The sequence below is a fragment of the Zonotrichia leucophrys genome, chromosome 3, assembly GCF_028769735.1.
Source record: "Zonotrichia leucophrys gambelii isolate GWCS_2022_RI chromosome 3, RI_Zleu_2.0, whole genome shotgun sequence".
NCBI classification, from domain to species: domain Eukaryota; kingdom Metazoa; phylum Chordata; class Aves; order Passeriformes; family Passerellidae; genus Zonotrichia; species Zonotrichia leucophrys.
Genome location: NC_088172.1, coordinates 60,594,494 through 60,619,499, shown reverse-complemented (window position 1 = coordinate 60,619,499; position 25,006 = coordinate 60,594,494). Strand labels below are relative to the sequence as shown.

General features: G+C 36.6%; 1 protein-coding gene across 2 annotated transcripts in view; it reads left to right on the top strand.

Annotated features, from left to right (window-relative positions):
* Nucleotides 1–25,006, top strand: part of CHRM3 (cholinergic receptor muscarinic 3) — a 264,391-nt gene that overhangs the window by 72,704 nt on the left and 166,681 nt on the right. Inside the window, exon 2 of one of the 2 annotated variants that reach the window (XM_064708444.1) lies at nt 7,661–7,773. In XM_064708444.1, coding sequence (XP_064564514.1) covers nt 7,742–7,773 — 32 coding nt within the window. In that variant the 5' untranslated portion in view covers nt 7,661–7,741. Of the gene's footprint in view, nt 1–7,660; nt 7,774–25,006 lie in introns of those variants that run through there. The other variant, XM_064708445.1, reaches the window with a different exon arrangement.

Below are 25,006 nucleotides of genomic sequence, written 5' to 3'. Positions count from 1 at the left end.
AGAATTTTGAGGGAAAAGCTTGCTTATTCTCTCTCTCTCTCTCTATGCTTGGGGTTAATTTAAAATATTAATTTTGCTAAAACACTAATAAAAATAGGTTTTTAAACATTGTGTTTTATCACCCATATAAAAATCAGTAATATAATTTGGTCATCTGGAATTTGTACAATATGTACTTATGCCTTAGTAATAGAAGACATCTTCTGAATTAATTTGCTCAGCAATTTAAAGAATATTGTGAACGGATTAATATTCTCTGCTACCTCAAATTCTTTTGAATATTGTATGTCTTATAATTATAAAAAATTTACTTGGTTCTTAGGGATTTTGGAATATAGTATTTTTAAAAAAAACAAGTAATGAAACTTTATAACTCACTTTCTTTCCATCTTTTGTGATTTTACTCCTACTATCAGGATGCCATTTCCAGTACAGTTGTTCTAGAAATGAGAAAATGACCCTGTTTCAGGTATTCCATTATGTCTCTGGTCCCTATAAGGAAAACATTCTGCCAGGTGGGCAGCTGCCTCCATTCCCCAAAAGACAGAGTCATTTTCTTGGTTCCTGTATTCCATGGTTTGAGGTTCTTACCTTCTCTCTTCCCAAAACATGCACTCTGAACAGGTGGCCTGTGAATTAGAACATCACAGGCAAGCTTTAGGGTAAATCAACATTTCAAATGTCCAGTAAGTCATCCACGAACAAAGTAGGTGAAGTGAGGTACCAACAATATTTAACTGCCTCCCAAGCAGATTTTAATTTTAATTTTAATTTTAATTTTAATTTTAATTTTAATTTTAATTTTAATTTTGTTTTCTCTCCAGTGCTGCCTGCTGCTTTGAGAAGCACCCCTATGTTTCCAGTCTGAACCTCTATCTGTGGGATCCTTGGGGGTTTTTAATTACTTGTTTTTACCCCATATCTTAAATTTTCTATTTGCTTCAAAGAAACCAGGATTGTTTCCAGATTTTTTAATCCCAAAAAGTGTATATAGTGGGTATTTACTGCACCAGTTTGAGTTTTCTTCATACTTCTGTAGAGGAGGATGAATGACTTTTGAAGAGGTTAAAATTCATCTCATCCCCTCACTTCTGAGTCCAAATCCATGGTGCTGGTGTTAGTGTGCATTGAGGAGCTGCCATGAAGCTGTTGCAAGCTGATTTCTCCTACAAATAAGAAGATTTATTACAATGTAATTAGTATATCATAGGGAGTATTTAAAGATTGGGGTTTTTTTGTTTGTTTGTGTTTTGTTTGGTATTTTTAACATATGATTATGTGGTTGGTCTGTGTAGAGGGTTATTGTTAACTACCCCCAGTTCCCTACAGGATTGGATTTGGGGGCACATGCTAAGCACAACCTCATTGCTACCTTGTAGGAGTAAGGTGATTCTGCTTTCAAACTTCATCCACAATCAGTCCTGGATAACAATTATTTCTGTTAAGAAGTAATTTTTTTTCCTCCTTTTACATTGTATTGAACTGTTATTTCTAAATGCTAGAATATATGTTCAAGCCATCACTTCTGACTATATACTTTGTTTTTCTACTTTATTAATATCTCACACAGGCAAAATGAGCTAATTTTTGTACAGAAATCGTTGTACAGAAAATCTGGTCATTTAAGTGTTACATAGCACAACAGGTTGCATGGAAATTTTTCCACTTCCTGAAAATATTATTTGGTTAATATAATATGAGGATACAAATACTTGCTTTGCCAATTTGTCACTAGAAAATTTTAATAAATTACAATATAATAATAAATCATTTTATATATCTCACAGTGTTGAAGAGTTGAGGCAAATAGCCTTCAATTAATTACAAACATTGAATGAGAATATAGTAGGGTGGGGGATCTGTATGAGAAAAAAGTAAAGAAAGATGCAAGAGAAATGTAAATTATGTTTCATAGTTTCACTTGCTCTGCTACAAGTGAAATTGACTGATCAGATATCACAGGTAAATAGTCCTTTGTTCCTTTGAGTGAAAATCTGTTGTTTGGAAAGTTAATATCAGACAATTCTTTGTGAAAATTGCTAATTTGTATTCCTTCTGGATACTTGTATAGCTGCATAGGACGCTCAGGAAATTGCCAATTTATAGAGAGGTCTTTGTGACCATGACAGTAAGACACAGGTACAATCTAAAACTGTGTACACAGGGAAGTGAATCCAGGACTAAATTTTTACTTCATCCTCTGACACCATTTGAGTGGTTTTGTGTTCAGCTTAGAACCTCTAACCTTGGACCAGGCTGCTCTCTGTGATGGAGGTGGGATACTGGTGCTAGTAACCAGATTTTTTTTTTTTTAATGCATGCTGCCATATATATTTTTAATTAACTGTGCTTCAAATGTGTTTTCAAATTAACTGTGTTTTTTTCAGTTTTTTTCCTACATTTTTTCTTTTTGGAAACTAGTATTTTAATGGAAGATCATATTCTTTTCCCTCTGAGCAATAGAGTTTTTTTTTTAAGTGCAAGCTGAATTGGTTAAACTTTGAAAATAGGTCAGTGGCTAGTACAGTTTGTTTAAAGACCAAAGGATTCATTATCATTATCATTTATCAGGACTCATTAGATGTTGTGGTTATGAGGTCTCACTCTTAAAACAAACTTGAGACTTTCAAGCAATAATGTGCTATTCTACAGTTTAAAATGTTGCATATTCATAACATAAAACAACATTTGATTAAAACAAGTTATAATAGTTCTTAGGGGCTAGAATTCTTGGACATTTTAATACAATCCAGTTTTGATTATTTTAAGGGGACAAGTGCATCCAGGGTTTTTTGTGAATAATTATTATTTGGCTATTTTTCAGTGTGTTAGAATAATCAACTGCCATTTAGCATGTTGATGATGCAAATTTTAGTAGAACTAAACCTGATGAGAAGTTTTCATTTAAATAAGGGAAACTGTACAAGTAGCAATCAGTTTGAATGAAGCCCATGACTGAAAACCACATGTAGCTTTCTTGTTTTTGCCATGAAAACTCTTTAGCACCTGTCTGCATTTACATGGTGTATCCATCCTGCTTTGCACACTGTGTAGCTGGCAACACTGCTGGGTTTTTGTGTTTTCCTTTTGTTATTTTATACCAGGTAGTAACCACGGGTTTGACTGATTGAAAGAAAGGAAGAACAGGAGTCAAGAATTATGCTTACAATTAGAGATGCTGGTACAAAAAATGTTCTCCTCAGTGTTACATTTTTAAGGATTGGAAATTCATCCAAAATGCATGATGGTCTGGTGGGGTGCCTGCAGAGCAACAGAGGCAGGCTGTGGGAATGGCCACGTTCTGCTCTGCCCCTTCAGGTGAGCAGCGCTGGGACAGCCTTGTGTAAGGTGACAATAAAGGGTGCTCCAGTGACTTGTTCATTTTATCTGTACAAGCTGAGCCATTTGCAGTTGGCTATTTGAGATTAGCCTTTCACAGGGTATGAAATACAGCCATGTACCTACGGCTTCTAATTAGTTTTCAGTGCATGTTGCTTGTTAGGAAAAAAACGCTTTGCCTTTGTTGGAATGACAGTTTAGATTTCATTAGAGAACAATGCTTGCAAACTGCTTCTGTCAGTAATGTTCAGTTCCTTCAAAGCAACTTTTCTAATTAATGAAATCAATTGCTAGTTTGTGTTCTGTCTGGGTGCTTGTGTAGCTGCATAAGACACTCAGGAAATTGCTGGTTTTTAGGAAAGCTTTTGTGGCAGTGACAGTGAGACGTGCACAGCCTGAAACTCTTTCCACGTTTCTGAGACTTCAGTCTAGGAGAGAATTTTTCCTTCTTTCTCAGATTCATTCTTTTTGCATTTTACAGACTGCAGAGGCTCTGCTCTGGCAGCAGGCAGCCCTTGGTGCTGAGGTGGGCACGAGTCAGTCCCTGTAGCTGTGCTGGAGCACTGCTGATCTTGCAGGAGCTGGCTGAAGGGACAGGTGGTCCCAATATAATGCTGGTGCACAGAGATTACTGCTTTTTATATAATTCTGAGACTGTGATTCAACTAACTGTCTTGTGCCTAGCAGAGAAGTCACAAATAAATTCTTACTGTCCACCTGCGACACTTGAGTGCTGGGAACAGATTGAGACTCAGGCTACAGTAAGCAGACTTTTAGTTGTTTGTGTTTCGGGTGTTTTGTCACTTTTGTTAATATTTAGTAGCTTCCTTAAAAAGCCTCTTTGTAGGGAATAATACCTTATTTGGTTTTGTGCATATTCAAAAAATTCAACTACATTAGTCCTTACAAAGTTTTTTTTTCCTTCATGTTCTTAAAGTATTTGAAAACATCGAAGTCTTTTTATGGCTTTTTATTTTATGGGCAGTCAGACTACCACAGGACAGCCAAAACTTGTATTGTTTTGGCTCTGCAGAAATCTTCTTGACAGATTAAGGCTGTCATCAGAATGTGTAAACACCATTTCCAGCTTTTTACATTGGTCACTAAAGCATCCTTAAGTGCAGCTCAGGAATCTAGTCCTGCAAGACAAACCCCTCAATCATGTGACTGAATGATGGTCAGGGGCTTCTGTTAAAATGCTTTAATAACTTTGCACTTCACAGCAGTAAATTGATTTCCTCGTATTTGAGTCACAGTGCTTGATCATCTCTATGTAGCTAATCCACTGACATGAGGGTGCATTCACTGTAAACAACATCTACCTCCAAGTTAAGACAGGGTAGTTACTTAAACAAAAGTGTAGTTCTTCAGAAATTATAATGCAACTTCAGCAGTTACCTTACCAGACCCTGTTCATTGTGCCTATTGATGGCTTTCTACATTCTACAGCTTCTCACACTGTGAAGAAGAATCTGCAAAGTTCCTGAAAATTTTGTGGAATACACTGTTTTATGGTAAAGGAAAGATATGCTAATGTAAAAAAGACTCTGATTTCTCACATTAATTTTATATTTTTTAAAGGAAATAACTAGGAGAGTGGGAAATTACCTCCTCACAGTTTTCTTAAATGCTGAACTTCACAGGCTTTTGCCTAGTTTTAATGTTATTGTTTGGGGTTATTTAGTTTGGTTTTGTTTTTCAGTTCTTTCATCACCTGGAAGGAAGTCCTTCAGAGAATTCTAAGTCTGTTCAAGGAAAAACTAATTATCTGATTGCCCACTTTACTGTCTTGGCAGGGCTGGGCTGGTGCCTTGGCATAGGTGCACAGCTGAAAATGATGAATGAAATAACAAATAGATCACTTTATCTAAATAAGTTATGGAAAGGGCTTATGATATAGCTATGGTTCTTGCAGGCTTTGAGAAAGATAATGTCCTGTAAAAGACCTCAAATAACTGTATTGATTCTGTTAACATATTTTTCACATTTGACATGAATTTCATTTTGTCTTTACAAAGCCTAACATTTTAAAGCTTGTAGTGCATAATGCATTGATGTAGTAAAACTGTAAATATTAAATAGTGCTTTAAAATACTGATATATTAATATAAATACTGTCTTTACCAGTAAAATGCTTTTTCAAAACAAGGGTGCGGTTTGGTGTGTGTTTCAGTAGTAACAGTAGCAGGTGAGGCGCTTCATCTTCTCTCTGAGCCTACCCCTGTGTACTTCATCCATTACAGCAGTTTTTTGGGTTAAGTAGTATTCTAAGGGGAGAAAATAGACCTGCCTTTAAAAAAAAGAACAAGTTTTTCACATCTTTTCTTTGTATTGGACCAATTCCTCACTCCTGTTCATTGTGCTGAAAAGATAGCAGAGATGTGAGCTATAGCTGCAATAAGTAGCCTGTTGTAGGATCTGCTAAATGTTGATTGTTTGAAAAAAGCCTTACTGGACTTGAAAATACATCATTTTATCCTGTGAAAGAGAAATAGAAAATGAGTACAGAAAAATATTTAGAACACGTACAACAAAAACTATTATATCTGAGTAAAATGCCTTTTCCCAAGCATATTTGTTTTAACTTTTATGCTGGTCTCCACCATGATAAAATACTCTCATGGTTAGGAAAATTAAAAATTAAATTCCCTTGTATAAAAAATATGAATAAGAGTTTGTTGTTCTATTTTGGTGATGATGTTTTCTATTCATGTACACTCAATTGAACCCATCGTTCAGCATTTTTAGTGGGTTTTTGGAGGAGAAGAGCAGAGTAGGAGGGGTAAATATTTGGAAGGGTCATGTTACTGTCCTTAAATTATCAACAGAATTTAGACATAAAATTGCAGAAGTGGGAGTCAAAAGAAAATTGTGATTGATGCAAAGAAAAATAGTCTGTGGAAAAATGTCAGAAAATTATATTAATTTTTCCTAAGTTGTTCTCATAAAAGGTAAAAAGAGAATCAATTTATTAGCTTTTAAGTTCTTTGCAGTTCTATGGAAAATGTAAAACCTCACTTCAGAGAGATCCCTGAAATCTCATGAAATCTCATTCTTTATCTGATGAAAAGTGTATTTTGGAACATCTGGCTTTAAAAAAGTTTCATGAGAGAGGAACCACTGTGCTGGGGTCAGATTTTCACTTTAATCTGAACTTTCTTTTAACCTAAGATTTGACATTAAATAGATTTAAAATTGAAAGCCTCTTTTGAGAGGAAATATTTAAATCTGATTAAATTCGATCTGTTGAAATAGGATACATCTAGAGTGATGGAAGCCTCCCATCCCTTTTTGCTTTGAGGAAATAAAATCTGCAAAACCACCAACCAGACAACAACAATAAAAAATAATCAACGCACTAACCCCTGCCTGCCAACAAACAAACACAAACCACAAAACTCAAGAACCCCAGATTTGTCAAGTTTTTTGGTTTGAGCCAGTGTTTCAGTTTAAATTGTAGCACTTTCTGGGAACCTTGAGGAACCATGAAAAAATGGCTCTGTATAAAAGTTCTTTCAAGGAGACCTACTAAGGGTTAATTAAGAGAAAACAAAGTTCCTGAAAATTGCTGATATGAATTTTTTCAGTGAAGCTCCATTGGCTTCTGGTTCTGTGCTATAGAGCGACTTGGCCAAGAACCCACCTCTTATCATTCTGCCCGTCACCAGTGTTTAAAAATGGAATCTGGGATCAGACCCTGAGGCAAGCTTTGTAGCACTCTGGCCTTTGTGTTTAGCAAAAGAGAGACAAGGAATTCATAGTTGTTGTTGATGGTGGGTGTCCCTTGTTCTGCATGTGCTGCTAAGCCGGGTTGAGTACTGTATCTTGTTTGAGAGGTGTTGGCTTTGTCAGCTGCCTGCTCTCTGCAGTGGTCTTCCCCATCATCCACCTTTGTAGATAATTTTGGCATGTGGATTTTGTGTTTTTGTAGAAAATATGTGGTAGAGTCCCACATAAATGAAACAAGAAGGAAAATAACACTTGGAAAATACTCTTTTGAGAAAATGCCAATGCATGCAACTGCCATTGTTAAACAGCATTGAAAAAAATATATGAATCCTGAAGCCAGCTGGATGTAAAAAAATCTGTAAAATAAATGCAAATGAAGTATCTGAGCAAATATCATTGCAGTGGTTGTAAGAGAATATGTATCCATCACTTTCTGGATGGTAATGATGTAGAACAGGCTCTTTTGTTATTGTTGTTTTAAAAGTATGCTTTAAACAGCAATGAAACTGTGTTTTAAATAAGGAACATTCAGTTTTTTAATTCTTCTGTGTGTGATTATCTTTTGACTTCTCTATTTTTTTTTTTCTTTAAGATCTTTATGGTTATGGCAAAGTCTTTCACCAGCCGATGGTATAATGGACTGCCAGTTGGATGATACACAGTCGTCTGAAACATGGTATATACTTCTCCTCTGCCGTGCCCGTGGTGAGTTTGCTTCTGTACATTCATATTAAATGCTTCAGAGAAGGAACTGAAACCTAAGTTCAGAAATAACTGTATAGAACTTAAACCTAAGTTCAGAAACAACTGTATAGAAACTTTTCTTTTTTTTGGATGAATTTAGAGCTGTGCAAAAATTCTGATACTCAACTTGAAATGTTGTCTTTCCCTTCAGCTTGAAAGCATCTTCACCTTCATTTAGTGTGTCTAGTTCAAATTAGATTCCAACCAAATGTTCTTTTTGGTCAGACACGTACCGCGATGTATTTAGGAATAAGATAACTGTAACTGTGTTACAAATATACTATAAAACACAGGTAAAGGAAATAATTGGAGAAAATATTTAGAAATAATTTGTCAGTTGTGGTTTTTGTGCTGCTTCTCTGTTTTGTACCTACAATTAATCTGATTATAGTATCTCTGAGCAGTGTTAAGTACTGTATAATCAATAATATTGAAAGCAAGGCTCCTCATATTATAACTGAATTATTGCTTCTATGTCTAGACATACAATAATGAAATCCAAAGCACTCGTTCATTTGGCTAAACACATTGACAAACTAAATTTAGGTATCAGAAATGTTCCACTGACTACTCTTTAACACACCAGAAATTGCAGCCCAGTCTTCTCTCCAAAAATCAGGTTGAGCAATTGAGGTTTAAATCTTCACTCTCTCACTCTTCTCCTTTTCGAAGGTTTAGATATAGTTCTTATGCCAGAGATTGGTTATGAATGATACTGAGTTGTCTGGAGTAGTTGCTTAGCCACTGTTGAAACTTGCCTGTAAACGTTTGTTACCCTAAATTTGGGTCTAGTGTTTGGGTTAGAAAAGATATGATATGAAAGGTATCTTTCCTCTTCTGCTCCAGATTCCAGAGTTCTTAGAAGGATGCAGAAGTAGTGAAAAAAGTAAAGAGAATAGAAAAGGCAAATGTTAATTTGCCTAATGCCATAAGGCATTGAGTCAAGGCTGTTCTTAGTACATGCTTAATTGCTGTAATGAACTAAGACAGAAGCAATGCAGTTTCTAAGAGTGCACTTGGTAATAGAAGGATGTGTTTAAATGTCCCATATAAGTGGATAGAGATGTTCACCAGCAAAACTGGCTACTATTATTTTTGGTGAAAATGGGTGTTTACAGAGAGAAATGGACAGCCATGCAGCACATTTTCTCATCCTGTGGAGGATATTTTCTGCCTGCTTCTCTGTTATCAGTTTCAGCTGGCTTTGTATTTCAAATTTTCCACCTCCCAGGTAGTAACCATTCAACTCTGAAACCAGGGAGCCAGACAAACAGCAAAAAGAGCATCACCTTGCTTGTTTCCATCTGCAACTTTTGAAGGCACAAACCTGATATTGTTTGATGGGTTATCCAGCACCTGTTGGTTCTGCAAAGCATTGACCTGGGTATTTATTGACTTTTGCATTGCTCTCTAACCAAGCTTTGTATTTTCCAAATTAGCAGATTTGCTTCAAAGACTTGAACTTTTCTCTTTTTTCCTTATCATCAATGTGCCATACTTTTCTGAGCCTGTTTATACATCTTGAGTGTGTACTGATTCATCATGAAATCAGGGCTTTGTGACAAGTCTCATGGAAGATCCAACTTCTTTAAACAGAGAAAACCGTCTATCCCATATGTGTAAATGCTGTAGGATTATGTCTTCTTTTGTAGATGTCTTCTCCACTACATTTTATTGCCATTTTACTGCATTTATTCCCTGTGTCCACCAGCAGGAGAACAAAATCCATTCTAATCCACAGTGTTTCCCTTGAGGTCAGACTTCAAAAAAAAAAAAAAAGCTTTGATGACATCTTCAATTGTTTAAGAAATGTTACTATACCTTGTCCTGACACCTTAAAAAACACTGCTTTGGCATTCTTGTTGGAACTGTTCCTCTTTGCAGTCAAAATCTTCAAGCCAAGAGAATGTACCTTGTTTAATGGCATCCTCATACTCCTCTCATGTCTCTATCCACTCAAGGCTCACACAGGCTCTCCAATGGCCAGCAAGTTACTCCACTGCTTCTTTCTAACCAGAAGAAAGCTAAGGAGGGCATCAGGAAGTAAACTGAATGCCATCACACAGGATGTGAAACCTAGAGGATTTTTTAGCCTTACCACAGTAGCTTGCAGAATAATATCTAGAGGATAAGTAAGCTTTTCTCATCAAATTCAAACCCTATGAGAGAGAAAACAATATTAAAGCAGTAGTATATATTTAAAATCTGTAAAATAATAATGATAAAAATGTTTCTAGTTTGTTCCCAAATCCTATACCCTATTAGATAGACCAGGGAAACCTATTACAGGTGTCCTATTACTATTACGTGAGGCTTTTAGAGGGCACAGTGGGATTTGAGAACTTGTGGGAAAATGAAATAGAATCTCTTATAAGAAAGAAGAACTTTAAATACAAAATTGTATATCATCCTGCAGTTGAGTGCCTTCTGATTTTCATTCTGCTTTCGACCAACTGATACCAACTTTAGTAGGGGTTTTTTGTTGCTGGAAAGCACTGAGGTTTAAAAAAATTCTAATGAACCAAACCCCAAACAAAAAAAAACCAAAGCCAAACAACAATAAAAAATGTAAATATTAATTTTCTGCTAGATATTGAGAAAATTCATATGGTATTTTAATTTTGAAAATATTTTTTAAGGTATTCAATATACAAAGTCAGCACAGGGTGAAAAAGAAGCCATAGAGAACAGAAGCCAGTTGCTATTTGGAAGATGTTTATGTTAATTGTAAAGAAAATGTATAAAACATTATAGGTCAAGACATCTGCAAACAATTTTTGTTTCAGGCCATATGGTAAGTTATAAGAATAACAAAGGAATTTTTAATATAGAATTGCCTTCATTTACTTGGAAGACTGAATAATTCTAGAAAGCTCAATTAAAAAAAAGAAAAAACAACAGAAACATAGCAGGTATTCCTAATATTTACCAGCTGTATTTTCTATAGACAGACACTTAAAGAAACAATAGCAGCTGCTGCTAAGTAAGATTACAATTCTAATACCTAACTTGAAGAAATGGAATAAGAAAAAAAGGCAATGAGAAGAAAACATGGAAAAAGTCTAGCTCTGTGTCGCAGTTTCTCAACCCAAAACAATCTGACAAAAATAATGTATTGAAACCTCCTGTACCGTCCGTGAACAATGGAAGCTTGTGTTTTGTCTGTTACTGCTTCTGAATTCTTGTTTCAGCTTCTCAGTGCTGGAGGCTCCTCAGAGTTTGCAGATGGTGTTGTAACTGATCCATTTTAACTGTAAAGTATCATTAAGAAGTATTAAAACCAGTTTTTGTTATTTCCATTGCTTTCTACCTATAGTGGCAATATTCCGGGTTCTCTAGACTGCCATTGATTTTGCTTAGTTCACACTGAGGATTCAGTGAACCTGGGTCCATCTCTGCCACCTGCCAGTCTGGCTGTCCAAACACATCATAGACTTTGTTTGGATGACAGATTAAATGGCATGACAGGTACACTGAAAAAATAAAAATGAAGCATATATTATTTATTAAAGTAATCCTTATCCTACTGAGATATATCCTGAACTGAGGTAATAGAAACAAAGAAATAATCTAACATTTGTCTTGAAAACATCTGGTTTAGGTGAATTTAAACTCATGTTGCCTCAGTACAAAAGTACTGAGTATGAAAGTACTGAGTACTTTCATAGTACTCAGTACAAAAGTACATTCAAAGTAAGAGCTCCCCTTTGCCCTTGTTTCCCTCCACCTTCATGTACTTAATTTTCAAGCTATAGTTGTGATACTGAAGGACTGCACTATGTCAAGAGTCTTGAATAAATTATGTCAGAGAAGCTTTGAAAGCTACTGAGAAATTGGCCTCAAGGTTAGGTATTGGTTAAAAAAGGCCTGATAACTGTAGAGGCATTGCTGCTGATGTGCTTTGTTCTAATGATTTTCTATTAGTAGGGAGTCTTGATTAATGATTCTCTATCAGCATGTCCTGATAAACGTGCTAGTCAATGAATCAGTGTGTCATTCTATTTTCTCTTGAAGAACATCGTTCTAATGTGAGTGTGACAGGAATTGGTTTTAAATGAACTGCTGCAAGCAATTTCTTTATCTGAATGGAGAAAATATTTTCACCTTCTGAAGTTTTGAATTCCTGCATAATTTTCTTCTGAATTCATTAATTATTTGTACCAAGTAACTACTTCTGTGAGATTTTTACATTTAAAAAACATACTAAGCTTTTAAAACTGCTCGGAATCAGAAGAGGTTCTGTGGTAATCTTACTGTTGTGTTTAAATTCTATTCTCTTTTAACTGCAGCAGGCTCTTAAAGAAAAAGCTGCGTCTAAAGCTCGAGCAAGCTTGCTTGAAAATATATTCAATGTATGAATATTTAATTTTTAGCTTTTCTACTGTGCTACTGTAAAAAAGCAACAGCAGCCATTTTCTGCAGAAAACTAAGAGCTTGCCCATTTTGTTAAGATGAAAAAAAAACCCCGTAAGCAAACACTAGCAAACTGATTATTTTTTAAAATTAGAATATTAATCTAGTTTTTTGTGAGTTTTCTTCTCATTAAAAATAATACAAGAATATAATGTGTGCTTAAGAGACCTGTTTGGTTTGGTTTGTTTTTATTTGGTTTTTTTTTTTTTTAATAGTCTTGCTATGAAGGTAAAGTTTCCAATGGGTAACCAAGATGTGGTACAGAACTTGCAGAGCTATCCAGCATGTTATCAGGTTGATAGGGAAGTGAGGATCCTGGAAAGCTGGAATTGTTTAACTGGTATGTGAGCAAGCAGAGCTGTATCGGTGATGAGCTGGTTGTGATGCACAAGCAGCCTCAGGGTTAAACCTTGTGGAACTGCATGAAATTGGTGCAGCTAACCCAGTCAGATACCATTTGGAAGGGAGAGGTGGCTTATTTTGGACAATCAGTAGCTGAGGTCACTGGTTTGTGGTCTCACACTGGCACACTCACAGCACTGAAATACGTGCCCAGGTGACCTGGCCAACATCACTTTTGTCCAAGTCTGGAGGCCAGGAGATGCCAGCAGCTGCACCCTCAGCACTTCTCTTGGGTTCTTCTTGGTGGCAACAGATGAGTTCTAGGGATTCACCAAAGAATTTTGCTTACTTCAGCCTGTATAAGTGCCTGGCAAATCTGCTGCCAGATGTTCTTTCCTGTTGCTCAGGGTGGCTGGGCTGGCAGGAGGGGACACATGGCATTTTGTGTCCCCTCTCCTGCCTGCATGCACTCCTGACTTGCACAGCAACCAGGTTTGCAGTGTAATGAATTACACAGTTTCAATTCTGGATACCTAGCTTGAGAAGATATGCTAAATTCTTACAAGAAGAGGTGAGAATCTAAATCTAAAGTTGAGGATCTAATTACTTAGGATTAGTCACCCAAAAATAGGTCTAGAAAGTGGAACTTTGTATCTTCTAAAGATAAACTAAATACTCACATCTCCTATATGCTGGACATTGACTTTTTGAATCAGACAGTGCTTCCAATATCTCTGAGAAGCTTGAGTTTGATAATTCCCAGGTTTGTCACAGGACAGATTCAATAGGGACTTGTGGGAAAAAAAAAAAAAAAGAAGTATGCCACTCAAAGAAATCAGTAATTTTTTACTATTTCTTTCATATATAGCAGGTAGAGTTCCTTTCTGAAGGTTTATTATTTTGAAGCTTTGTGTTATATAAATTTAGATGCTGGAAATAGGTTTTTATATTGGTATAATTCTGAAATAAATAATATGATAATGAGATATTTAAAAACTCTTGTCCAGGACCATTACCCACCTGGATGAGGGCAGATGTGGCTTCTGCCCTTGCCAGGGCTCCTGTCCATCCCTTCCACACCTGATCCCTGCTGATGCTGAGAGTTATTCTGTGACATGAACCCACCTTGGCACCCAGGGTAGGAGGTTTTTGTTGGCTTAAACCTCAAGAGTACAAACATCTTCCCAGCTTGGGACGCTGACACCAGCTATGTCAGCACTCCCCCTCATTTGCTGTCAGTTGTTGCCTCTTGTGCAATCAGCAGGTCAACAATGTAGCTATTGAAAAATATAGGCTGATGAAATTTGCCTTTATAATGAGGTAAGAATTAATTTTTCATTTTATTTTAATTATTGTCAATATATCAATGATGTTGTATAGTTTACCTAATAGCAGGGAATAGATGTAAGTACGTGTACCCAAATTAGGCATAATATCTTAAGACTTATGTGAAAAGTGCCTTTGCAAAGCACAGCGTGGAAAGCAGGTAAGAATCACTGCAGTTCTTGAATTCCAACTGATCAAATGCATATGATGTCTGTATCTCCTCTAACTGATTATTCCTGTAGCCAGCAATAGCAAAAACGATGCAAGAAGGAAACTGGTAAGAAGATACAGCTTCTGATAAGCAATTTATATTTCTCAGCTCAGGGAAACAAAATCTCGGCATTCAAAAACTAATTAGGTGCTTGAGAAGGGGAGGAATAAGATTCATAAGTTTAATTCATGTTGTTACAACAGGCATCCACCGTTCAATTTTGCATTCATTGCTTTGAGATGAGGTTTGTATTAAACCTAAGCAAATTTATTCAGAAATGTATGTAAGGCTCAGAGGTTTTCTTTTCTTTTTTCTTTTATTGTTTATTGTCAAATAATTTTCACCATCTAGATATTGGCAATTTTTAAGCTTGGATTGAAATATCTAAATTAGATCAAAACTATATCAGTGCAGATTTTCCAAAGTATATCAGTTGTACTTCCTGATAGAATTACTAATGGTTTTCAATAATCACCTTTTCGGACTCACTGGTTTCGGTTAAATCCCCTTCAATATCCTTTTTTACCAGAAAATTAAAGTTGGAGTAAACCAGTTGAAATCCTGATAACTTTAAGGAGTATCTTGTCTGGTGTTGCTTTGGACAAAAGCATTTAGGTATACTTCTCTGCTTTTTGTAAAACTATTAATACTTTCTCCTATTAGCTTTCCTCTCATTTTATTTCCCTTTGTATTATACAGCTTTCTTGAGCTTTACATAAACATGTCTTTTAACTGTACTTTATGTGAATTGAGTGCATTTTACAGCAGTTTTTAGCTACTAATTTGGGCTATACATTTCTGTGTATAAGCTTTCTCTTGGGAAATTTTAATTTTTCTGCTACATCATTTGCTTAAATGAGGCAGTAAATAGATTTAGTATTAAAAGTCATTCTTTTCCATGCTAATATGGAAACAATTTAGATGCTTGAGAATACTGATTTGAATTCTTGGTACCAAAGAATTCTTGGTACCAATGTCTTGATGAGACATTATATTCATTATTCTTAGAATTAACACATGCTGTTATATCTTAATTTCATTTCCTGTATGTATTTTTTTGGTATGCTGTGTATATATATATAAATGTGCACATACGTAAGAAGAGGAAATAATAATCAAATTTTACAGAGGCACTTTAAAAATCAGGTTGTTTTGGTGAGGGAAAAAAAGGAGAAGCAATTTTGGAAAATAACCTTTCATTTTAAATTATGTTAGTTTTTTTTTTTTAAATGCTCAGTTTTACTGAAATCTGAAGCCATTACTGTGTACCTCCTATTTCTCTGTTCTTTATAATAAAGGAAGGATTCACCTGGTGTTTCTAAGTTGTCCATGGGGAGAGGCAGGCAACAGCAGAAGACAATTCTTGTCTTACATCTGTCTTAGATACTTATCATAGAAGGGGATATATTACCCTCTGACTAATTGTCTGTGCATGCAATATTGTTATTTCCTATTTTAAAATGCAAGGCCAAGATAAGCCTGAAGAACCCAATGCTTCCTATAGTTCATTTTATTTTGTTGGAGCTGCAGTAATTGCATCTCTGCAGCAACCACACCTGTTCAAATGGATTGTACATTTTAGGTACACAAGAGGTGTCTCAAAATGATAGGAACTCAATGGTTTGACATTCACACAAATTACACACTTTCCATTTTGCATGCTACCTGATGCATTTTTTATATATAAACAGAATGTTAACTTTATTAAAACGAGGAGTTTGTTTAAATAAATAAAAAATTTCATGAGAAGCAAGACTTTTTGAACCATTTTCTACTTGTGCTGGAAAATGTTTACTTATATGTAATAGACAGTCTTCATTTCCTTTGCTCAGTGAAATGGATGTTTTGGTGCTCTGTTAAATAGTCTCTGTTTCAGCAGAGCAATGTGGGCATTTTAGTGGTGCGGAAATTATTTCCCATTGGAGAATATCTATTGCTCTACTTGGACTTACAGCCCAAGTCTCACCTTCAGCCAAGTGAAGTTAATGGCCTGACTCCATTATACAAGACTTTCTTGCGTAGTTCTAATTAATCAGTGCCTTACTTAAAGCTGAAACATTTTGAGTGAGAGATAACACAATGGTTTGGTTTAACTATTTGTACTAAGAAAACAAACTGTGTCAATTTGGGTTATCAACCAGATTTCAGCTTCTATCTGGTGTTATAACCTTTTTATAAGAATTTAAATTATTCAGTCTCTCATTCTGTTAATTCTTCCTCTAAGCTGTTCTGTTGCTTGGTTCTGGTGAGCAGCTGCTGTGTCCCCTCCTCCAGGTGGCTTTGCTTCGAATGCTTGGAAAACATTATTCTGCTTAGAAATAAGTAACGCCACAAGTATATTTAAAATGTCTCATGGTCCACCTCATCCTGACTGAAAGATTGTTGTGTTTTTGTCTTTGCGACATGAAAAAAGAAGAAATAATTTTTTTATTTTAGAGAAATAATTTTATTTCTTTATGTGCTGCCCAGATACATAGCTATGAAAGAGTGGCTGAAGGCTTTTGAGAAGAGAGAATTTGTGGGTGTTATTGTACTTAAGGAAAAGGAAGTGAAGGACCTGCCTCAAAGTGATAAATCCTGTGAGAATTGAGGCATCAAACTTTCCAACAACAGCCTGAAGCAACACATTAGCATCTACAGCAGGCGACAGCAATGATTCTGAAAAGCTCAGATTAAATGAATTCAGGTGTTGGTGTTAGAAAATCTGGTCTCTGAAGAATAGTTCTCGTTACTATGGAAAGTTGTTCTTGCCAAAAGAGATTTGAAGGTAATTTAAGTGCAAGTCAGCTTTATGTTGACTCCAAGCAAGGCCATAAAATAATCGTGTGTAGGATTTAATTCTGAATGTGAGTCAGCTGTGGAGCAGGAATACTCACTGAATTTCTTTTGTTTGGCAAATGCACATACTTGAGCTGATTCAAGCACAATTTCACCATATTTGTTAAAGTCCTAATACGGATTTTTTTGTAACCAGAAGAACCAGATCCAGGGGAGACATGATTCACAATGGGTGACTTAATTTCTGTGTTTAGGGTGTACAGGGAGGCTGCACAGGGGGTGACATGGTCCAGTGCTCCCAGGCTTTTGTGGGTGACACAGGTGAAAGAAGGAGGGTGCCTGGAACTGTAGGGCTATCCATGGGGGGGCTGTGTGCATCCTCTTCTATTACATTTATGTCTGTGATCCTGAGCAGTTTATAAGATAAGAGCTAATTCAGGGTCATTGTTATTTCAGAGTATAAATAATGCTGTCATATTACCATCACCTCAGTGAGTATTATGAGACTGCTAACATTGACTTCTCCCTCTATTTGGTTCAAGAAAGCCATGAACCTTGCTTGTAAACTGTTTTATGCGGCTGCTTTTATATCACATTTCTGTGAACCATATAATTGTTTACAGAGGTTTTTGATTATGTTTGACTTTCATTTTTGCTCCTAGTGTTCTATGCATTTTGGACTAAATTCATGAATATACTGAGTGTGATTACTGATAAGTTCCTAACTGTTTGAAGGACTGAAATAAACTTCTTTTACTTTTCCTCTCCTTTTTCTCTCCTTTTACTTAAATTTGTCCTGTAGGAGAAGAAAGTCAAAGCAAGACACCAGTGTTCATGTGCAAATTTATCATCTGGTTATTCTGCTGCGAAGAATGCTTTAGTTTGAGTGTGTTGATACAAAACACTTAAAAAGCTGCCTGCACTTGCTCTGGACTAAATTATTGGAGGAATTATCACTTCTCAAACTTGATGAACTATAGAACTATAATATTTTTTTTCCAATTCTCTAATTTACACTTAAGCTTTCATTTTCCTGATGTGATAGGTGAAAACTGAACTAAAAGAATTGTTTCTGTGATTGACCATTCCAGCCAGGAACAGCATTGGATCTCTAGACTTGAGAAACGCTCATTCCATACTGCAACTGAATGTCCGCTCCATTTCCCTCCTCCCCTCTGTCTGAGCCCCAGGCAGCACAGAGATCACTATCTCCCAGCAACATTTTGCCCATCTCTACCCATTCTTAGGAACTGTGAAGGTTTTGGAAACTGAGGTTCTTGTAAGTTTCCCATGTCCATGTTAATTTTTTGCAGTGTTCCAAAATAATGTTAAATTCTGTGAATGCTTTTTTCACCACAGTAAATCCACCCAGCTTTTCCATTAAATTAACTGTAAAATTATTCTGGTTTTCCCAGAGAGGGTTGTTGTGTTACAGCAGTCAAAAACAAATGAACCATCACTTTTAACTCCACCCCTTTAGTATTGGTGGGGATTGCAGTGTAATGAACCCATTATCCATGATTAACTAATACAGTGTGAATCTTTGTGTGCCACCCAGATCGTGTCAGGAATTGTTTGAAGCATAAGAAGTAAGAGCTTCAGAGTCCCTCTATTTTGGTAAAGGAATATTGCTTCCAAATACGTGGGCACCTCTCTGTTTGCTGTAACCCACTTCATTTCAGAGATTATACTCCCTTACTCCACTGAGAGCATGGTAGTTCCTGTGCCCTGGCACATGCTTGATGGGAAAAGGCTGTCATTGTTTCAGAGGGTCTCAAGGTGCAGGAAAATTGAAGGAAGAGGCATCTGAGGAAACAAAAAGCAAAGATAAAACAAGGCTAGCCATTGTGAAATGGTAGCTGTCCAGCAGAAGCTGACATTGAGGTTCCAAAGGCAAGCCCCATGGCATAGCATCATTTTATGACTTCAAGACTTGTAGGTGTTCATAGACAAAAAAAAAAAAAGAAGAAAATTGTGTAAAAGATAGAGAGGAAAAAAAATTCAAGAGGTTATTTCACTTCTGTGATATCCTCAAAAAGTTTGTCAGAGCTCTTTTGTAGCGTCATAGAAGTTTGGCAGATCCCTGAGATCTGGGGCAAACAAGGGTCTTGCTGGGATGAGTGATAAACCAGCATTATGTCTACATGTCTGTGTATGGTTTCACTACAGCTGTGGGGCTTGCTCTCTACTTATGGAGTGTATGGATACCTTCAAATACATAATCCAGGAAAAGAATAGGTGAGATTAATTTTAAACATCTGTGACACAGTGGAAAAAGCATGCAAATCACTTTAGCAGCTAGTTTGTGTGCTCTTGTGCATGCTGGAGGTATAAGTAGAGCAGAAATCAGGAATAAAGGGAGGAGGGGGGCATGTTTCTTTGGAAATGTGTTTCTTAGAAAGTAGGTCAAGCAGCTTCTGTCACTGTGATGTTTTGTTTATGAGGGAAAGGACAAAATGAAAATAATTTACTAGTCATGCTTGAGAACTGTCACCATCTACTCCTTGATGGAGTGCAGATAACAATAAGTGAGTGTTGTGTTAGGGTACAAGTTAAATTAGCAGTATTAATTAGCTGTCTGAGCCCTCTGCTGTTTTTCCTGCTGTGAGTCTTTTCCGGACACATCTTGTAGGTCATACAAAATATAAACAAAGCAGTTGACTCTACTGTATATATATTTCTTTATCTCTGGTTTTTAACTACTTGCTCAAATGTGCAAACTGCTCTGAGTAACTCTGCTGGATTAGTCTGGTGTAGAGTCATGGTAGTTGTCTCAAAATCTTTGTGCTTCTCTGTGGAGATTTTATCACTTAGTTTAATTTGAAAAGGAAAAGTTCAAGTGTGTGGGCTAATATCAGCTGGCAGGGGGGATGTGCAGAGGGGATGTTGTGCAGACTTAGCACTGCTGTCCAGTGCAGCTCCTGTGCCCCTGTTTGCCAGTAAGGCCCGATTGCTCCTGAGCTCACTCAGCACTAACAGCAGAGTAGTTACTTAAAGTATTTTTTCTAAGTCTGATTGGACTTGGGTGTGTTTCCTGTTTGTATTTAGTGATTTGACAAAATAAAGATTAAATTGATGACCACATGAGGTTTACAGTGGGCTTCAATATGAATAGAAAGTCACCCTTCTTTTTTTGGTTATTTTAATGGACCACTTCAGTATTTACTTAGTTCTAACTTATCAAGTCTCTGCTTTATCTTTCCTTCTGCTTTTATACAGAAAAGAGATAGCAGGCTATATTTTTACCTTACTTATATATGTATCTAAACTGGTTTTAGCTTTGTTTGTTCCAACTACTTGTTTTTCAGTTTGTTTTGACTTTTATTGGGGTGCTGATTTAGCGTGGGTTTGTTGGGTTTTTTGGTTTGGCTTGTTTCTTTCCTTAATGAAGACCAACACTTATTAAATGAAAGAATAATTTTATAAATTATGTATAAATGTGTAGGGGGATAGAATATAAGAAAATAAAGATAGTGTAGAAAGTAATCTTACCCCTAAGGAGTTGCAGCTGGGTCAATTATCAAAGATTAGGAACAGGCCTGACTTTAACAGGCCACAGCTGTAACCAGTGAGAAGAAGAGTGCTATAAAAGAGTGGGGTGGCTGGGTGAGAAGGGAACTGGAGTTTGTTGGATGCTTTGTGAAGAAGAAAGAGTCATTGCTCTGAGAGATGCCCATGAGAAACACCAAGAAAGTATGAAACTTCTGTGTTAGGTGACAATAGTATGGAACGCCTGCAATAAGATGACAACATAAATGTAGTTTGGGAGTTAGAAGAGAATCTCATCATCACTAGTGCAATTGAACTATGCAGCCACCTCTGCATATAGGTTATGTTTGATATAAATAATGAATTTATTAAATGAGTCATGTGACCTTTTGCTGCTGAGCACCTCAGTATCTGAAGCTCCCCTTGCTAGTCTGTACGTGTACCATCGTTGGTTCACAGGTGGCTTTTAAGAGTGTTCCTGCTTCAGTAATTTGTCAGAGTCCAGTAAGACACAATAGCAAAGCAATGTAACAGGACAGATTTATTGTCAGCCAAGCCAAATCATGGCATAAGAACAGTATTATTTATCCATATGGGATCCCCCTTAAAACAAGGCAATACAGAACTTGCCAGCTCTCCTACAGAAGGCATCAGGAAAAGCAGAATGGATAGTGTGCTGTCCCTAAGTTTTTTTCTATAGGCTGTCTGGATTTAGTAATCTAATCTGTTGTGTTCATGAGAACTGATAGAGTTAAGCACTACAGGGCAGGACCAAGAAAAGTTATAAACAGAGGTTTCGCAGGACTGGGCAAGTCTATTGAAATCAGTCTTCTGAACAGTGAACAGAATCACAGCTGCCACAGTGGCAGAAATGGCTGGCAATCTCTCAGCACCTGAAAAGTATTTCAAGTGTCTTGAAACAAACAAAAAAATGAGACCAGCTATTGATGTTAAAAAGGAAGATGTTAAAATATATTTAAAAAAAATTTCTTACAGATTTTAAGTGTTTTTAATCTGACAATAACTTTTACTGAAGGGTTTTTTACGTTTTGGGACAGGCTGCTCAGGGAAGTGGTGGAGTCACCACCCTTGTAGGTATTTAAAAGACGTGCAGATATGGCACTTAGGGACATGGTTTATTGATGGACTTGGCAGTGCTGAGTTAATGACCACAGAGGTCTTTTCCCAACTGGGCAGTTCCTTAGAATCAGGGCTGGTGGCTCTGTGTCCCTGGGCCCAGGTAGATAGCTGAGAGACATCCTGTGTCCCAGGGGCTGGTGTGAAACTTTACCCAGAGCCTGCTTCTCACCATCCTGTCCCAGCTTTTCCTTTCAGCTGCAAGATTTCTTTCAGATACCAGAGGTCTGTATGACCTGTGGCTCAAATGCATGTCATTTCATCCTTTCATCAGGAAGCCCAAAGCCTTGAACCAATTTCTCAATCATACCTGGTAGAACAAGTGAGGATTTCATTGAGGGAAAAGGTGGGGATATTGTATATACTGGCAGTTACTCAAAATTTAAAGCTTTTTTAATTAGACTTTTTCTTTCTTTTTAATTTTTTTAATATATTTATTTTATATTAAATTATTATTTTAATATTTATTTAAAATATATTTATTTTATATTAAATTATTATTTTAAATACAATAATGTTGAAGAAATTAAGGTGCTCTCAGCTGCAGTGGTGGAAGCATTGCACTTTTATGTGCTGCAAAATCAAGCACAGAATGTTGTTGATCTCTTAGATTGAAATGCCTATTCTCTAGTTTTAAAATGTCATTGATACAACAATTTGCTAAGATGTTCTAGCACTGCTTTACAGAGCTGTGACATTTTGCATTGTAAAATACTGCCTGAAGCAGGGGGTTATTTATTATCTCATCCCTCTAAGACGATAACCAGTGCAGAGGTTGTCACTCAAGGTGCAGATTACAATAAGTAACAAAAATTATTTAAATTGTTTCTGATGTGTTTGAGCAAGAGATATAAAATATGCTAACAAAAATAAAGCCAGGTTTGTTTTCAAAGAAAATTGATACTTTATGTAACATTCACATTTCAGAAAATATGATCAGAATAGTGACAATAATATTTCTTCTTTTCATCTGAAAGATATGTAAAGATTTAGGTACACAGGCAAAAGTGGTCTTGATGTCTTTTTTGTTTTGTTTTGTTTTTTATCCTATCCTCAAAGCACTAAGTCTACAGAAATTTTCTGTAGATTGTAACTTCAATTTATTCAATTTTTTTCTTTTGTCTGCAACTTGACACAGGGTAATTTTAACACCAAAATGTTAAAAGCATTTTCAGGGAATAATTAATGCATTTTTATTGCTTAGGTCAATGGTGAAAAGGAAAGAAATTTGCCAGACCTGGGTAGTTATTAAAAGCTAGTGTCAACTTGAATAATTTTGTGAAGGGTGCACATATCCTTCATGGCTCTAAAGCCCACAAGCTGGACAAAAATTGAGGATATCCTTCAGGTTTCAGTTTCTGCCTTTCTTCCCGGTCTTGGTGTCAGTGAATGACATTGCTGAACTTTGAATGCTCACAATATTTTCTGCAAAAAAAATTTTTTATGCTTGTCAAATTTGGGAGCATACCTGAGACATGAGTGGGGCTGAGAGGTCTCTCTGACCCTATTAATATGTTGTAGAACATCTTGTCTACCTGGATTTACCTGAGTCAAGGAAATAATTGCGTTCGTTTTCAATAGCTTTGCTCATTTTTAAAATAGTTTTACATTTCCAAGGCGTAATCTGGCCGTACTGTGACTTTCTCTCTGAATTTTACCAGGACTGCTCATGTGTTTAAAATAAAACATGTGCCTAAGTGCTCTGATGGCCAGGGGCCAGAACACTCAACATGCTACGGGGCTGAGCCCTCAATGCATTCTGCTTTAATGTACAGTCTTCTCTAGCCCAGGAAAAACCAGGATTAACTCTATAGGAAGTGTCACAGAACTATGCCGAAAATATCTCCCTATGTGGAGGGTGGCTCAGGCTCCTGAGCAACAGAAGCGATGCCAATGCTTTTTAAAGTTGTATTCAAATGAGGTGCATTTTGTGGCTAATGAATTGGTCAGTTAATTTTCTCATCACCGTGTCTGAGCTTGTTCCTGCCACTGAACAGTCTCTTATTTTCTCACACGTTGTTGAAGATGGCATTAATTTAGCCTTCTTTCCTGTTATAAAGCTTTAAATGCCTTCACATTAATGTCTAATAAATGTTATTTGTGGCTTAATCTGCATTATTGCTGCTGAAGAATCAGAGGGAGCAGGTGGGAGATCTCCATTCTCTGTCTTTTCTTCTCTTCTCATTTACACCACAGGGACATTCCAGGATCCTTATCACTAAAGCAGTTTGTGTGGGTTTTTTTCCCCATGGTAATAGTGACATAAAGTGGGAAATACTTCAAACATGCATTTTGGCAAGTATTCTTTGGTAAATAAGTCTTCAATATTTAATTTCATGCATATTCTGTTTTTATGTCAATATCTGTGAGGGAACTTTTCTTGTTTGGGGGATAGTTGAAAGATAACATTTTAAATTATTGTTAATAGCTTTCATCAAAATAAAATTTGTGTTTTTTTGCTTTGGGCAAGATACCAAGAGATAGAAGGGAGATGTTTAGCAGAATGTAGTTAATTTCTTTTGCTGATCACTGAACTCTTGGTGGCGGATTCTGTTTTTTAGTTGTCCAGTCTCTTGGTCAGCTTTTATTTTTCTTCTTTTCAGTCAGCTAGTTTTACATAAATTGTTACACAGCATACTGAAGAAGCTCTTTTGAACTATTGCTTTCCACAGGATATTTCTTTCCTCAGGCTTGCCAGTGCTGGCATGTTGAAATAGGGGTTTCAGCAATCCAACTGGGCTGAAACATTTAGCCCCAGAGCTCAGGAATCTCCAGGGGCACATTTAAAATGCTACACAAGCAAGATTGAGGAATTGTGTTTACTGTCAGTAAAGCATGGGAAAGAAGCAAGTGGCTTTCACGTCTCTTGGGGAGAATCTTTTGGCTTGTTGACAGAAAATGATATTATGGGCACAGGACAAAAATAAAATGGAGTGTATGGAACTAGTAAAGCTTAAAAATATGAATGCCAGCATGTATGAAAAGAGGACTGGTGGTGGGGCACGCTTGGGGCTGGAAGTTGCAGAATGAAACATGGGAGAGGGCCACAGCTGAATGCCTACAAAGTTTGGGATATTTTCTCAGAAAAACTCAGAAATAAAACCCAACCAACCAGAAATACTGCAGTCTCAACTGTGTGGCAATGAAAAGTTATAAATAATACTAAAAAGAAGCTAGCAATTCAGAGTGATTTGCAAAGGGTTCCCTGTAAAGGATGTGCAGCTGGGTTTTGTTCTATGTAGGGGACTATTTCCCCCCTCGCCTCAACAGTTACTCAGTCCTCAGTTGAACTTCCATACAGTCAAATATTTTGATTTCCTTAAGTTCTATTGGCTACTGTGGCTGGTAGATTGTCCTGGTGCCTTCCAGCTAGTGTCAAGTGGCCCAACATGTCTTTATGCCCCCACCTATTGGTTATTTCCAAGGGAGTTTAATTGTGTGTTTCTAGTGAAAACATATGCTGGCATCTGCTAAGTGCAGAGTGCTTATGGTGAATGA